Raw genomic sequence first — 17465 nt, forward strand, 5'->3', positions numbered from 1 at the left:
ATGCATGGTATGGAGATTGTGGATAGGGAGACATTTTTATCCCTCTCTCAAAATACTAGAACCTGGGGTCATCCCATGAAACTGGTGGGAGATCCAGGACAAATAAAAGGAAGTACTTCTTCACACAGCGCATAGTTAAATTATGAAACTCACTACCACAAGATGTAGTGATGGCCACCAATCTGGATGGCTTTAAAAGGGGGTTGGATAAATTCCTCAAGGCAAAGGCTATCAATGGTTACTAGCCCTGATGGTTGTGTGCTGCCTCCATTATTCGAGGCAATAAGCCCGTGTGCACCAGTTGCTGGGGAATATGGGCGGGAGGGTGCTGTTGCACCATGTCCTGCTTGTTCATCCCTGGCCGATGGCTGTTTGGCCACTGTGTGAACAGAGTGCTGGACTAGATGGACCCTTGGTCTGATCCAGCATGGAACTTCTTATGTTCTACATGAAAATGTTATGGGCAGAACTGTCATCAATATGTTGATGACACACAACTCAACTTCTCCTTTCACCTCAACATAAGAACTTCTTATGTTCTTATGTGTATAATGAATAATAAGCGTCTGTCTTGGTTAAATGAATCTGAATTCAGGTCTGAGGGCATTCTACTAACCCAGCCTTCCCCAACCTGGTACCTTCAAGATCTGTTGGAGTCCAATTGTCAGGATCCCCCAGCCAGGATGGAGGGTTGTAGTCCAACACGTCTGGAGAGCACCCACTTGGAAATGGTTGACTTAGCCTTTTCTCATTCTATATTAATGCATCTGTTCTTTCAGCCAAGTTACTAAGATAGTATATGTGTGTTAATTCTTTGGGGAGAGAAGCTGGGTGGTTAAACATTGAAAGCTGGCAGAATTATGACTAGTTAATAAACCAATCTACTCCTGATAATAATTCCTTTTGCCCCAGCAATGTGTGGTAGCAGGCCCTGTTTCTGTGTTTTAGCGTATATTTCATCCCAGATGTTCAGTCTGAGTAAATAAACGTCCATATCATTCAGTTCCCCATCTGATCCCTGAGATGCTTTCAGCTCCTTTTGCCTCCCCACACTTTGTTTTATCCTGTCTAGGAGCACAATTGAAAACGATGCATAATCTGAGACTACTGAGGGCAGACATGCTGGACTTCTGCAAGCACAAGCGCCATCAGCGCAGCGGAGTCAAACTCCACAGGCTCCAAACTGCACTGTCACTTTATTCAACTTCTCTTTGTGGTCTGGTCTTGCTAGTGGATAATCGCATCAGTTCATACAGCGGGATCAAAAGAGGTAAGTCCTCATTGAATTGAAGTTCTTCTTGTCCAGATGGGATCTAAAATAACAACAGTTACTCCTATGCCTATTAGCCCACCTGTATGGGCGCTTGTATAGAGATGACAACTTCCAAGAGTGGTAGCAAAAACAACAAAAAGTCCTGTGATACCTTAAGTATACCTTACAATAAAACTGCTAGTCTTAATATGTCACAAAACTGTTTGCTGAGTGTAGATCAATGCTTGGGTTTATTATCGTTACCTAAAATATTAATGGAACAGTTTTAACTACAGATGAGTGTGAGCTCTATCCTCATGTGCACTATCTGATGAGTATCTAAAGTTCATATTCCAGGCAAGAGCTTTCCCACTTAGTCCTGAGCCAAGGCTAGATCTGAACACAGAGCCGATTACATGCATGGTCCTGCCCCAACGTTGAATTGAATGAGGCACTTGCATATTGTGCACCAGAACACTCATAGGTTGTTGAATCAGACCTGATCTTTTATTACACTTGACAAACTAGCTAAAAGTGGGCTAGATGGAACAGTTGGCTACAGAATCAGACTCAAAGAGTATTTATCAATGGAACCTTCTCAAACTGGGGAGAGGCAACAAGTGGGATCTCTTCTCGATCCTCCCAGAGTGCAGGACACGGAATAACGGGCTAAAGTTATAGGAAGCCAGATTCCAGCTGGACATCAGGAAAAACTTCCTGACTGTTAGAGCAGTACGACAATGGAACCAGTTACCTAGGGAGGTTGTGGCCTCTCCCACACTAGAGGCCTTCAAGAGGCAGCTGGACAACCACCTGTCAGGGATGCTTTAGGGTGGATTCCTGCATTGAGCAGGGGGTTGGACTCGATGGACTTGTAGGCCCCTTCCAACTCTACTATTCTATGATTCTAGGAAAGGAACTTTTTGTCCTATTCATATTCTGCTGTACTTTAAGATTTGCTTCAGATGAGAACCATATATAAATAAATAAATAGTAATAATTTCAAACACCATTTTTAGTGCCCATTGCTGTAGAAAAAGGCAAGTAGAATCAGAATATTAAATGGCTCATAATAGTAGCTTATATATTGCATTTTAAGTCAGACACTTGTCCTCAATGGCTCAGAATGTCAGATATTATGTAGTAGAGCTTAATATCGGTAAGGACTTTGTGATAGCTGTGTCTGCACGTTTAAGGTATCCTCAAACCACTTTAAAGTTTTGTGTTTGATGCCTCTCTCAATTTACACAGTCAAGATTTTTAAAAAAGGTAAGTCAGACCTTACAATTTAATCTGCAGTGCAAACACACATATCTTCCCAATTTCTCTTTCAATTCTCTCAATTTTTTTGGTCTAATTCTTATTAAGGTGGTCAGAAAACTAGCATACCAGGAAGAAGGCCAGGTTAGGACATTTCTACCCAATACCTAGTTTTCTTTTTGGAGTGAATATTTTTGTATAGGGGAGCAATGGTGTGAGCCTCTGCCTTAGTCTGTAGTGAAACAGATTTACCACCTCCACTGAGAACTTTGTTTGTTTCAGATTTTGCAACAGTTTGTCAAGAGTGCACAGACTTCCACTTTCCTGGGATTCAGGAGCAGCTTGAAGTTGTTCAGCAGGTTGTACTTTATGCCCGAGCACAGCGGCACCATAAGTGCAAAGGACTAAACGGTCAGTACCAGTTAGTGTTGCTCTTCTTGGAATACGAACTGGATGAGTGTGCGTAAGGGTGGCGGGTCTTCACAGTTTTCCCTTGCCATAAAAATAAGCATAGCCAAAAAGTATTTTTAAAAGTGCTGTATAAGATACTTGGTAAACAGTGCATTGCATTCCCTGTTTATTTCACTGTATTGTTCCTGAACACTGAAAACACATTTGTCATTTAGGGAATAGGCTTACTAGTAATGTACTTTTATGTTTCCACAGGGATAAAGTGGAGTGTAATAATAATGATTTCTTTTGTATTCTTTATACTTCACCAAGATTGGCTCCCAAAGTTCCTTTAGCTAAAACCCAACTATGATACAAATTAAACTTAATAAAATCATAACCTTTAATGCTGTTATAATAGTTGGCTTGCACTGTGTGATCCCCCACCCTTGTGTCAGGACTCACCTCTCAAAATGTTTCTTATGCTCTCCTCTCACAGAAAGCACCCTCAAGAAGCTGAACTAGGTTTTGCCTTGAAGGTTTATCTAACCTGATATTTCTACCTATAAAGTGGAAAGTATGTGTGCGTCATGTATGTCCCCAAATGTTTACCCACTTCCACATATGGTACTGCCTTAATGCTGTTCACCCATGGATCAGAAAAAATCTAAAACCATGAATTTTGGAGTTTTAAGTATTTTTAAAGAATGTAATAAAAACATAGGTTTACACCTACAACTCCCAGCATGCCTTGGGCAGAACTCCCAGCATGCCTTGGGTGAGAGGCTAGACTTACTGGCTTTGGCAGCTATTGTGATTCCTAAAGTCAGTCAACCCAATTCCACATAAAAGGAAACAACCCACATAAATGGGCTGCATCCCTTTGCGGTGCCTCCTCCCACCTGCCATGTGGGGTTTTAAAATCATAACTAGATACAACAGTGTGTCTTTGAGATGCCGAACTTTGAACATGCTCAAAGGCACTGTCCTGATATTGCTTTTTTTCTCAGAAACCGAGATGGTGATGATGATGGTGATGATGATGATGATGATGATTTCTTACCCGCCTCTCTGTTTGGATCGAGGCGGGGAACAACAATAAAGCACATGCACAGCCTTCACCCTTAAGAGGAAGGAAGGAAATCCAAATCACCACACACAATATTGCCACAGAACACTCCCTATCCAAACAAGGCTCGGCTTCTGCAATGCGCTCTACATAGGGCCACCTTTGTGCCTAGTCTGGAAACTTCAACTAGTGCAAAATATGGCAGCCTCATTGGTCACTGGTTCACCTAGGCGTGACCACATTACACCAGTTTAAAATCACTTCACTGGCTGCCAATTAGTTTCTGGGCGAAGTATAAAGTGTTGGTTATCACCTTTAAAGCCCTACATGGTTTGGGTCCAGGTGACCTGCGGGATGGCTTTCTCCCGTACAATCTGCCCCGCACACTCAGGTCTTCTGGGAAGGGTTTACTCCAGTCAGCCACAACTAGGCTGACAACCGTTATCCAGAGGACCTTTTCTTCTGTTACCCCCAGACTGTGGAATGACCTGCCTGAGGAGATTCATCAGCTTAGAGCTCTCTCTGAGTTTAAGACAGCTGTAAAGACTAGCCTCTTCCGGCAGGCCTACCCAGATGAATTTTAAACCTAAGAGTTTTAAGATGTTGTGATTGTTATTTTAATATTATATTGGTTTTATATGCTTTTTTAACTAATTTTATGTATTATGTTTTATTTATTGTTGCTCCCCACCTCGATCCAGAGGGAGAGGCAGGTAATAAATAAATTTATTATTATTATTAAGGCAGCACAGGGTCACAAATCCCTCCTGTCTCACATTTCAAATTTGGGAGCAGTGCATTAAGCATAGCATCCATCTCCTTTCAGTCTGTGTTGCCAACCCAGAGTGTTCTCTGGCAGAAGCTCTGAGCAGGGTAGCTTTAGTTACTCCACTTGGACCAGCTAGAATCAAGGGTGGAAGAAGAAAGGCATTGAACCTTTCTCAGCTTCACATTGGATCATGCCGATTGCATCCTCATAGTCATGTTTTGACTGCATATCTTGGTTCAAAACCTCCCAATTGCTCATCATGGGAGAATTCTTTCTCCTATTTCAACTATGAAATCTTCAGATTTTGATCTTGAAACTCGTAGCATGAAGGATCCAGCCAGCCATGCAGCACTCATAAGGGACAGAAAACCTTCTGCCTGGAAATCATACGTTTCTAAAATCCAAGCAATCCAAGTCCTATTGTGTTCACCTTTCATTCCATTCCACTGGCTCCTCTCTCATCGCTGCCTCACCTGGTGGTGCTCTTTGCCCCCCCCATTTCCTAGTTTCAGGTTTAATAGTTTGTTCACCTGTTAGTTAACTGGTTCCTTAAAGGCACTTATAACCTTCATCTTCCCCATTAGGGACCCCTATTACAGTACAGCCTGTCGTTTTTGCAGATTGAAATTATGCATGGCCCTTTTGAACCTCTTGCTACCTGTAATTGTTGCCTACTTTTCTGGGAACTGGCATTCCAATTTTAACCAGGCACGTCAGGGAGCTCACAGCCTTATTCTCTGATTTACCATTCTTACACTAGACATCTCATCTCCTTCCTACCTAAACTCATTTCAAAGTCCTAACTCAACTTGGGACTTTGGAAGATTCCATTTTGGGGGTTAAGGTTGACAGAATTTTTCCAGCTTGGCCCAGTGGATTTAGTTCTGTTTTCCCCTGTTTGGAAATTCGTTCAGTAGCAAATTGAGCAATATGCAGGTTCCACTGTTTTGTTTTTTAAAAATGTTGGAATTTGTGCATTCCCCCCTTCTGTCTTTTGTGCAAATTGTGATTTGAGTGATTGGGGCGTGGTGAGGGGATACAGGTCAGGAAAAGAGAAGCAGATTGTCCACTAAGCAAGCTGATCCTCAGGGTCTGAAGTGTTGAACTGACATTTGTGGGTCCCCTGCTTCAAGTCTTAAGCAAGAGCTTTTAACAGAGAACTAGCCTGACTCCTGACTTTGGCAGCTCCCATTTCAAAGCTTTCCAAAATGGGTGGAGGCTAGTTCTGTGTTAAAAGCACTTGCTTAATACTCGGGGATGTGTGGAGTGGAAGCAGGGGACCCACAAATGTCAGTTCAACACCTCAGACTCTGAGCATGAGTGGAGCTATGAGTGAATCTCCTTTTCCTAAACTCTCACCAAATCCTCCATCCTCCCCACAAATGCTCAAATTATAATTTACTTTTCTCCTGAAGGAATGTGACCCCAGGGGGAGTCAGTGGAGGTTCCCAACCCCTAGTTTAGCTAGAGGCTGCAATCTGTAGTTCTTCAGCTCATCACATCGGGCCTCCATGTACAGTTCTGAAGGTCCCCAGTTCAAGCCTCAGCATTTTCTAACAAATTGCTAGTCTTGAAGTTCTTTGTAGTCATCTGTGCACAGCCTCCCTGTTGCCCCACTTCAGGCTGATATCTGTGATGCTTAAGCTCAACTGAGCAGAAATGAACGGCGCCTTCCCTTTAGGCATGTACATTGGACAGAGGGAGCATAATTGGGAGCGGTCATTAGGGGATTTGGAGCTAAATGCCATCAATACGCTGATGACACGCAGCTCTATCTCCCTGTGACAACTGAATCAGGTGAGGCTGTGCAAGTCCTGGACCAGTGCCTAGACTCAGTAATGGGCTGGATGAGGGCCAATAAACTGAGACTAAATCCTGGCAAGACGGAAGCCCTGTGGGTGAGTGGTTCCCGAGTCCGGGAGACAGGCTCATTGCCTGTTCTGGATGGGGTTGCTCTGCCTCTGAAAGAACAGGTTCGTAGTTTGGGGGTACTCTTAGACCCGTTTCTGTCGTTGGAGGCTCAAGTAGCCGCCACGGCTCGGAGTGCCTTTTACCATCTTCGGTTGGTTCGCCAACTATGGCCTCTCCTGGACAGGGATAGCTTGACCATGGTGGTACAGGCATTGGTAACCTCAAGATTGGATTACTGCAATGCACTCTATGTGGGGCTGCCCTTGAAGCTGCTCCGGAAGCTGGAGCTAGTGCAGAATGCTGCAGCTCGGCTGTTGTCTGGAGCTGCCCCTTTCCAGCATGTAACTCCTCTGCTGAGGGAACTGCACTGGCTGCCTATTCGCTACCGGGCCAGGTTTAAGGTTCTTGTACTTGTGTACAAAGCCCTAAACAACTTGGGACCAGGATACCTGAGAGAGCGCCTTCTCCCTTACCAACCTGCCCGGTCACTGAGGTCATCCGAGGGCCTGCTCCTGGTGGTTCCACCTAGATCCATCTTCCGATTGGAATCCACCAGGGGAAGAGCCTTCAGCGTGGTGGCGCCCCTCCTGTGGAATTCCCTGCCTTTGGAGGTCAGACAGGCTCCAACCTTGTACTCTTTTCGGCGCCTCCTGAAAACATCTTTATTCCAAGAAGCCTTTCTTTAACATGCAGCCTTGGATTTCTGTGTTGTTGGGGGTTTTTTTTTGCTTCTTTTTAAATTTTGTTTTAACTGTTTTATTCTGTTTTTATTTTCATTTTACCTTGTACACCGCTCCGAAATTTTTTCCAATGAGGAGCGGTATATAAATATTCTAAATAATAAATAAATAAATAAATAAATAATCTGCTGTCTGAAAGGTCCAGGTTCTTCTTCGTGGTCTCTGTGCATCACACATATGGGCTCTGCCCCTGCGCAGGGCCAGCTTCGGAAACTTCTCTAGCTGAAAGTCTTTTAGGCGGGAACCCTCCCCCACCGTCCACTGAGCATGCTCAGGGGTTCCCGCCTAATCCCCTCAGTTCTCTTCAACCGCCTGTAGGGTCAACAGCTTGTGGAGACTTCTCGTGTGTGGTATACTTTACCTCAGCTGAAAATATTCTATTTTCCTTCTTGTTTTTTCTCTCCTATTATAATGGAGTCTATGCCCCAACCTCCTCCCGCGCGGAGTGAAGCCTTATCGGTTTCTCCTTCCTCCTCTCAGCCGCATCAACAAAGGCGGCAAAGAAGATTTCTAAGAGAGTGAGAGAGCATTCTGGGGCTGACAACCCCAGAAAGAAAAGAGCAAACTTAAGATGGAAAATGGGAAGAAAAAAACCGTTGAAACCGACTTTGTCGGTACCAAGGAGCCCGGTACCAAGCACTTCGGTACCGAGGCATCCGACAGGGCACAGGAGCCCGATGTCGAGCCTTTCATTGCAAAGGTCTCCTCCAGAACCAATAAGCCCGATACCGAGGCTATCGCTACCGAGACCATTTTTGATACCGAGATGGGCGACACCATCCGCACCACCGGTATCGAATTCTCCGCCCCAGGCAGGGCACGGTATCGGCTCACCGATACTTTCTCCACTGCAGATCATCACGGTACCGACAGATGATCCCAGCATAAGAGCATCGATTTCGGAAGGCAAAATTAGAGGTTCCTCCCTGGATGATACCGTACCTGATCGGGGTCCCAGTTCCCCTCGGTACTGAGAGGAACCACAGCCCATCGATACCGACGGATGTCGTTACCGACAAGTGCCCCAGCTAACGCCGGTCAATACCAAAGGCTATCAATACCGACACACGCCTCACCAGCAACCGCCGGTCGATACCGAAGGCTATCGATACGCCTCTTTACAGATACGACCGGGGTCGTTCACCGGCTTTAGCTCATTCAGGTCCTCAATATATGACCTATGACGACCGACATCTGTCCCCTCCAAGAATGTGGGACTATTACGCTGATTGGCAACCTCCCTAGTATCCTCTGTATTATTACGAGGATTGGAGACACAGAAGGCACCAAGATTACTATTATCGGTATCCGTAGGAACGGCAACACGAGCCGTACCCGCGTTTCCGCCAACCACCCTCCAAAGCGATCTTCCCTCCATCCCTCCCAGAGGATGTCTTGGCCATGCCACCGCCGCCTCTACCATCTGTACCGAGGCGCGCTCCGCAACCAACGCAAACCGCAGTACTAACCGCTTCAGTACCATCGGAAGCACTGCAAACGTTGCCTACATCAGACATGGGACTGGATGTTCCATTGGAGGAGGATTACCAATCGGACTCCTCACAAGATACATCACCACCAGATGACCTCGTGGTCACTGCAGACGTGGTGTCCCCTTCAGAGGACTTAGCACACTTTACTGATAAGGTACAAAGAATGGCAAGGTCCCTAGGGGCTCAAATATCCCAACCTATAGAGAAATTTAATGACCCAGTTTACGATGATGTATACTGTGGGTCATCAACCCCAGTGGCTATTCCATATTTGCCTGTGCTGCTGCGCACAGCACAACAATCATGGAAGCTGCCCTCCTCTATGCCACAATGTCGAGGAGGCTAGACAACATATATTTATAAGATGCAGGACTAAATTGTCCCGTTCCTATTTACATACAAATAATGCACCAGTGGACAAAGAAGGCCGTAGGTTGCACGGCCTGGGGAGAAGAGTATACTCTTCTACAGCTTTATCCCTTCGTGTGCATAATTACCAAGCCACAATGGAAAAACGTAAGCTCTTTTTATGGGGGAATATTACATCTCTCTCCGGATTCTTGCCAGATGACCAAAGGGAACTGGCGGATGTTTTTGTATTGAGGCTATGAGACTTTCTCGACAATAGCTTAATACAGCACGCCACGCTACGGACTGCGCCTCAAAGCCATGGTAGTTTCCATTGCACTACGAAGGCATGCGTAGCTGAGGTCAGCAGGGCTGTCCCAGCAGGCACGCACCCGCATAGAGGATCTGCCGTTCGATGGAAGCCAGATCTAACCACTACTGTTAGAGTCCCCATGGCTGGCCTCCTCGGTAGCAATAATAACTAGGTTCTTCAGTACACTGAAGCCTCTCGATACCGAGACTTGCAACAATATAACTAGCTTCTTCAGTGCCTAGCCTGTGACCTCTCGGTACCTAGATTGAAGCCTCTCAGTACTGTGACTTGCAACAATATAACTAGCTTCTTCAGTGCCTAGCCTGTGACCTCTCGGTACCTAGACTGCTCTCAATACCGAGAAACAATATAACTAGCTTCTTCAGTGCGGAGCCTGAAGCCTCTCGATACCGAGTCTGGCAACAATATAACTAGCTTCTTCAGTACCTAGCCTGTGACCTCTCGGTACCTAGACTGCTCTCAATACCGAGAAACAATATAACTAGCTTCTTCAGTGCAGAGCCTGAAGCCTCTCGATACTGAGTCTGGCAACAATATAACTAGTTTCTTCGGTACCGAGAATGAATTCCTCAATGCCGAGACCGGCAACAATGTAGCTTCTTCGGTACAGACTGGAGCCCTCGATACCAACAGTGGCAATTACATAACTAGCATTTACAATGCAGACTCTGGAATTCTCTATGCTGACACTGGCAATGAACATAACTGGCCAAGGTTGAAATTTTTGGTACTGAAAATGACAGTAACATAACAATAATGTTAATAGCTCTTTGGTACAAATGCTGAGACTCTTGATACCAAGAGGGCATCTTGCATGCAGATTCAATGTCAGAGGGTGAGATGTAATATCTCTCCCCTCCAAAGCCAATGGACATCTGTCCACCACATCAGGCAGTGTATACCTTGCAAGCTAACCACCTATTTCAAGGTCCCCATTCCAGAGTCTCTACGCTCTGAGTGCTTTGCTTTCAATGGAGAGCGTTTTATTACCATTATGTCTGATGTTATCATTCTTGGGGCTCCCCCCCCCTTGGAAGAGGAGGGCATACAATGTTAAAGGGGCCACGTCTCCTGAGAATACCATACAAGCATGGATACTGGCTTTAGTACCGTGATGGGGATACGTACAACTGTGATCACTGTCATTGCGACCGATACACAGGGCTCAGCTGTTACAGCCACAATGCGTCAGCACAGTTACTTAGCTCTTCCCCATTCCACCCCCATTCCATGGGACATTAGGAGATCAACGTGGGGAAGATGAGTTAGAGCATAAGAATAGACCTGATTCCCTTCAATCCTTTGAGGACTATCAGTCGGTCTCAACATTGCTCTCTTCTGCATCACCTACACAGGGCAGAACCTCCTTTGGAGGACTTATACCACTTCCCGGTCATTGAGGATGACCAGGCTTGGTATTGAGACACATAACTAGGAAAATAAAGTGCAGGATTTTGTATCTCATGCTGTATGTACTGAGAAGCCAACTCCAGTGTCGATATTTTTCCTCCCAGCACTGCTTCTGACAGTTAAAAATCCCTAGAAAGGCCCTTCTTTGATGGCTCTGACATTGGAAAGTGCAGAATCTTTAAAGTGCAGTAGTGGACATGGGGTTTTTTCTTTATGCACCCGTGTTCCAATTCTATATTAGTTCAGTTAGCCCCAAGGGGAGTTTTCAGAACATATTCATCTGCTTTGGGCCCCAGAGTCATACACAATTTAGTTATGATGTCCAGATCCAACTTTTCCTCTTGTCAGCAACTTTACATGACCCGTCACTTCAGTGTGAGTTGAGAGCGATGGTGCGTGCTCTGGCGCTTTGCATGCATACCTATGATTAGCAGGTCTCACTCTGTGAACTAGATTGAGGACCTATCATCCGATGGTGAAGGATTGTTCAATCTCATTGCTCATCTCGTTTCCTGCATCAGAACCAGCAAATTACAGATGACACACTATCTTTCTTAATGCTGCTCCTCAAGAAGGGAGTAGTTTTCGCCCCATACACGTAAGTATGCATACTTCCATATAGCCATTCAGAACACTCGCCAGAGGTACCTTGGGTTTATCATAGGTACCGATATGTCCCAGTTTGGGTGCGTCTATGGACCTAAGCACAGCCCACCGAATGTTTGCAAAATATATGGCAGTTCATTTGCCTACACAGGGTGAAAGTCTACCTATATTTAGACAACTGGCTTCTAGTGGCATCTTAGAAGAGGATGCTATCGAAGGCAGTGGGAGTAATCCTCAATTTATTGAGCTCTCTGGACCTCATAGTAGAAACCACAATGTTAGACTGTCAATCCTTACCCCCTGATATATGGGACATAATTCTAGCAGCTAAGAAACAAGCGACTAGAAAGTCATATGCTACCAAATGGGAAGCTCACTCCTCCTTTGCACTAAGCAGGAATGAGAAACCCCTTTCAGAGCCTATTTCCACCATCCTCACTTTCCCTTTTTCCTTGTTAAAAGAGGCCTTAAATTTCCTCACTTAGAGTTTATCTGGCAGCGATTCTGCCTCACATTTATGGATTTAGGGCTGTTCGGTCTTCACTCATCCACTGGTTAAGCGCTTTATGAAAGGGATGAAAAATACAGTTCCACCCCTTCGTCCCTTTGTTCCGCAATGGAGCTTTTCCGTGGTGCTCAAAGCACTGTCTGCCAAGCCTTTCGAACCGTTGGCAAAGACAGATTTGCGTTTACCGACTTTTAGGGTGGTATTCCTTGTTGCCATAACGTCTACTAGACGTGCATCAGAGTTAGCAGCACTCCGTATGGACTCACCTTATACGGGTTTTCATGCTGACAAAGTGGTCCTTAGACCAGCTTTTTTCCAAAGGTTGTTTCTCCTTTCACCTTGGACAGGATTTTACTCTGCCAAGCTTTTTCCTTGCGCCGACAACTCTTCTTGAGTCAACACTACATACGCTGGACAGAACAGTGACTCTCCGGAGATCCCTAAGATTTTTTGTTTGTTATAGGTCAAACAAAAGGGACTCCAAGCATCTCTGCAGAGAATATCTGCTTGGGTTTTTTCAGACTATTAAATTAGCCTATGAACTTGCTGTCCCCCCGCTGAAGGGGAAAGTGCGCTCTTACTCCACCAGAGGAGGGGCCACTGCTACAGCTTTTGAAAGAGGTATTGCCATACCGGACCTCTGCAAAGCGGATATCTGGTCGACACCTCTGACTTTTGCCAGTCACTACCGTCTGGACATCAGAGCACGTAGAGACTGTGCTTTTGGGAGTGCCGTCTTATCGGCAATCCGTTGAATTTTCATCCATCACCTGACACCACCCACCTCCGGGTAGTCAGCTTGTTATTCGCCCATATGTGTGATGCACAGAGACCACGAAGAAGAAAGACAGGTTGCTACCTGTAACTGTAGTTCTTCGAGTGGTCATCTGTGCAGTCACACTACCCTCCCACCGTCCCCACTATGGTGTCATTTTTTGATTACCTGGTGGTTCACCTCAGTGAGACTGTTTAGGCGGTTTCAAGAACTGAGGGGATTAGGCGGGAACCCCTGAGCATGCTCAGTGGACGGTGGGGGAGGGTTCCCACCTAAAAGACTTTCAGCTAGAGAAGTTTCCGAAGCTGGCCCCGCGCAGGCGCAGAGCCCATATGTGTGACTGCACAGATGACCACTCGAAGAACTACAGTTACAGGTAAGCAACCTGTCTTTCTATAATGTCTTGAAGATGTTCTGCATGTGTGTGGTTGCACAGATGGCCACCAAGAACTTCAGCTAAGCAATCTTTCCCTCATGTACTAAAGATTCCCCATTTAATAGAATTTGGCATAAGTGTGGTTACTATTTCAGTTATTGCCAGTGGTTCTGCCATTCTGAGGCAGGTAGAACATTTCTCTCTGTAACCATGATGTAAGTAGCCTCTGTCAGAGAACCTTTGTTGATTCACACTAGATTCCTGTATGTGGTTTCAGGAAGAGGTCAGAGACATCTTGTTATTCTTCATTGTGGTCTTTGTGCATCACACAATATGGGCTCTGCACCGAGGCCGATGTCAGGAAAACTTTGATAGCTGAAGAAGTCTTTTCAGCAGGAACTCCTCCCCCACTGTCCTACTGCGCATGCTCGGGGGGTCCCACCTTGATCCTCAGTTCTCTTTCAAACGCCATTGGTGCTACACCTTGGGAGCTTCTTCTCCGAGAGAACATCTTTTCTTAAAGCTGAGGAACTCAGCTTTCCTTTTCCTCCTACTTCTCTGTTTCTAAGATCGTCCTCCTAAAAAAAAAAACCCTCTTTACTTCTTTCTCTACTTTTCTAGTAGCTACCTCTGTGTCACAAAGAGCTCTCTTCAAAAAGTGCTCTCACTGCAATGGCAAAGTACCCTTGTCAGATGGCCATTCCCTCTGCTTTCTTTGCCTCGGCAAGGCCCATGTGGTTGAGGCCTGTACGCACTGCATGAAATTATCCAAGCAGGTGCACTGCAACCAATCTGACTGCCTCAAGGCAATCCTGTGGGAAAAGGCCCTAGAAGCAGTGGACAACCCCAGACCGCAGGCCTCAACTTCACAAGGTTGTCCAATGGCTCTAACCATGGGCCAAACAGACCCTCCTCCAGTCACGAAGTTGCTCACCATTTCCACAGCGAAAAAGATATCTAAATGGGCTTGAGAACTCAAATCGGCCACAGACAAAAATAGGAAGAAAAAGAAATCCAAAAGATCCAAAGAAAGCCGACCAGAGACGTGCTCTCTTCCTCCTCGGACACAGCCAACTAGCCCATTGGTACCGACGCCACCCCCAATACTGAATCCGCTTCCAGGCCCATTGATACCACCCTTATCAACCTCCAGATCAAAAGGTGAGATAAGGAATTCCTCGGTTTCTAGGGAACATACTCTCTTGGCTCAACAGGTCGTGCCATCCAGGGAGCCCTGCCCCTGCACATTATGCACCACCTCGTGACCCCAGACCATTGAGATCACAATCTGCCTCTATACGTCACGACTGCTCCATAGTAGAGCAGTACGACTTCGCCCGCGATAGATCTCAATCCCCTCTACATAAATGGGACAGGGTCTCCCAATGGTCGCTACCGAGGTCATATTTTCAGACCATCGACACTATCAAGACCATCAAGTTGATAGATACCACCCTGCTATCTCCTCTCGATATCAGGACCACCAGTCACCAGTACAGACGACCTCCATTCCTCCTCCGGTACCAGCTAGAACAGCTTCTCTTCCCCACCCTCGCAGCTTGCTGTCTACTGGACTATCGATTGAGTGCCATCTACCTAAACCACAACTGAGGATTCGTTTGCCTTCACGTTCCAAGGACCATTATGAATCGGATTCATCCTCTGTTATTTCTGCTCCTCGATGTCTTCTGTCTCCAGATGATGTAGTTGGCACAAGAGATCAAGCGCCCCCATCCGAGGATATCACCCATTTTGCTGAATAAGTCTTATGTATGGCTCAATTCCTAGGCATCGGCATTCAGCAACCATGTGAACAAGTTTCTGACCAAGTGTTCAATGCCATCAATGCAGACAATACGCCACCGGTCTCGATACCATTCCTTCCCACCCTTCTTCACACCACCCATCAGTCATGGAAGGCACCATCCTCAGTAGCCCCTACCTGCAAGCGTCTCGAAAGCCTTTACAAAGTGCAAGAAAAGGATGCTTCTTTCCTCTTCATGCACTCCAAACCGAACTCGATCATAGTCAAGTCTTCCTAGGGTCGCTTAAACAAAACGCACACAACCCCTGTAGACATGGAAGGCCGCAGACTTGATATGATCAGCAGATGGATCTATTCCTTGGCTGTGCTCACATTGAAAGTAACCAACTATTTAGCCATGATGGCATGCTACCAGATCTTCCTTTGGGATAAAATATTGACCCTGACTACTCACCTGCCTGAGGACCAGCATGAGGTCACACAGATGTGCCAAACCAAAGCTTTGAAACTCTCCTGCCTACAGCTCAACCCTTTGCGCCACCTGACTGACAGTGCCTCAAAGTCCATGGTTGGGTCTGTTGCCCTCCAACGCCATACATGGCTATGCCCTGCAGGGCTAACACTAGAAGCCCGCTCTCACATCGAAGATCTCCCCTTTGATGGGGAAGGGCTGTTCAACTCCTCAACTGACGAGGCTATGGACACCGTCCAAAAAGCCCATTTGACAGCAAAAAAGATGGGGATATCGCAACCAAGCCAGTATCCGACATATAGGAATCGCTGGTACCGACCTAGTCATCTTTCCAGAATCGACAGCAACAACACGACAGGCCAAGTTGCTACCAGCAGACACATCAGCATAATAGAAGGCAGGCTCCATCGCCCCGCTTCTGGCAACCACGCCCAAAGTTGGACACCACCAAATGGTGTGTTTGACAGTCAACAGCATCCACCCAAAACACCTCTCTTTGGCACTATCCTAGCCCCTTTTTACACCATGTGGGCCAGGATCATATCTGGGTCCTTTCCATCATCCACGATGGATACCGAATAGAATTCAAAGTCCTCCCTCCTCTTGGCACTGTATGCATCACTGCACCATCACAAGCTGTCCTGGAGAAATCCCACCTCCTCTTAGAAAAGGGAGCAATCCAACGAGTAACATCCAACACCCAAGTCGGTTTCTTTTCATGTTACTTCACAGTGCTGAAACAGGATGGGGCCCTTCGACCCATTGTCAATCTAAGGGACCTGAATAGCTTCATCATACCAAGGAAATTCAAAATGGTCACGTTGGACACAATCCTTCCACTCCTCCAATGAAACCACTGGTTTACATCGGTCAATCTCAGAGACGCCTACTTTCACTTTGCTGTCCACCCCACTCACCACAAGTGCTTCTGCTTTGTCATCGGTATGGAAATCTTTCAGTTCCGAGTTCTTATCTTCAGCTTCGCCAACACTCCAAGGGTATTCACAAAGTGCACGGCGGCTGTATGCTTACACTTGCGAATTCTACAAACGAGAAGGATCTTGAATTGTTGTAGATAGCAAGCTGAATATGAGCCAGCAGTGCAATATGGCTGCAAGAAAGGCCAATGCTATTTTGGGCTGCATTAATAGAAGTATAGCTTCCAAATCACTGGAGGTACTGGTTCCTCTCTATTCGGCCCTGGTTAGGCCACATCTAGAGTATTGCGTCCAGTTCTGGGCTCCACAATTCAAGAAGGACGCAGACAAGCTGGAGCGGGTTCAGAGAAGGGCAACCAGGATGATCAGGGGTCTGGAAACAAAGCCCTATGAAGAGAGACTGAAAGAACTGGGCATATTTAGCCTGGAGAAGAGAAGATTGAGGGGAGACATGATAGCACTCTTCAAATACTTAAAAGGTTGTCACACAGAGGAGGGCCAGGATCTCTTCTCGATCCTCCCAGAGTGCAGGACACGGAATAACGGGCTCAAGTTAAAGGAAGCCAGATTCCAGCTGGACATCAGGAAAAACTTCCTGACTGTTAGAACAGTGCGACAATGGAATCAGTTACCTAGGGAGGTTGTGGGCTCTCCCACACTAGAGGCCTTCAAGAGGCAGCCGGACAAGCATCTGTCAGGGAAGCTTTAGGGTGGATTCCTGCATTGAGCAGGGGGTTGGACTCGATGGCCTTGTAGGCCCCTTCCAACTCTGCTATTCTATGATTCTATGAATGCAGAACATCCATATCTCGACAGTTTGCTCATCGTGGCCCTGTCATGGCTCTCCGCTCTTCAACACACAGCACTCGTCCACGACCTCCTGACTTCCTTGGGCCTATGTGCCAACACCAAAATGTCGCAGTTCAGTCCCTCACCGAAGATCACCATCAGAGTAGACCTTGACTCTCAAGCCTACCTATCAAAGAGATGGGTGGACACACTGACTCACTTGGCAGAGGACTTGTTCCACCCTCAATCAGCCAGTGCCT

General features: G+C 46.3%; 1 protein-coding gene across 1 annotated transcript in view; it reads left to right on the forward strand.

Moving 5' to 3' along the window:
* Positions 1-17465, forward strand: part of FERRY3 (FERRY endosomal RAB5 effector complex subunit 3) — an 84945-nt gene that overhangs the window by 25691 nt on the left and 41789 nt on the right. The window contains exons 8-9 of the mRNA XM_063134400.1: positions 1073-1270; positions 2795-2923. Of these exons, the coding sequence (XP_062990470.1) occupies positions 1073-1270; positions 2795-2923 (327 nt within the window). The remainder of the gene's footprint in view (positions 1-1072; positions 1271-2794; positions 2924-17465) is intronic.

This window comes from Elgaria multicarinata, chromosome 9, assembly GCF_023053635.1.
Source record: "Elgaria multicarinata webbii isolate HBS135686 ecotype San Diego chromosome 9, rElgMul1.1.pri, whole genome shotgun sequence".
NCBI lineage: Eukaryota > Metazoa > Chordata > Lepidosauria > Squamata > Anguidae > Elgaria > Elgaria multicarinata.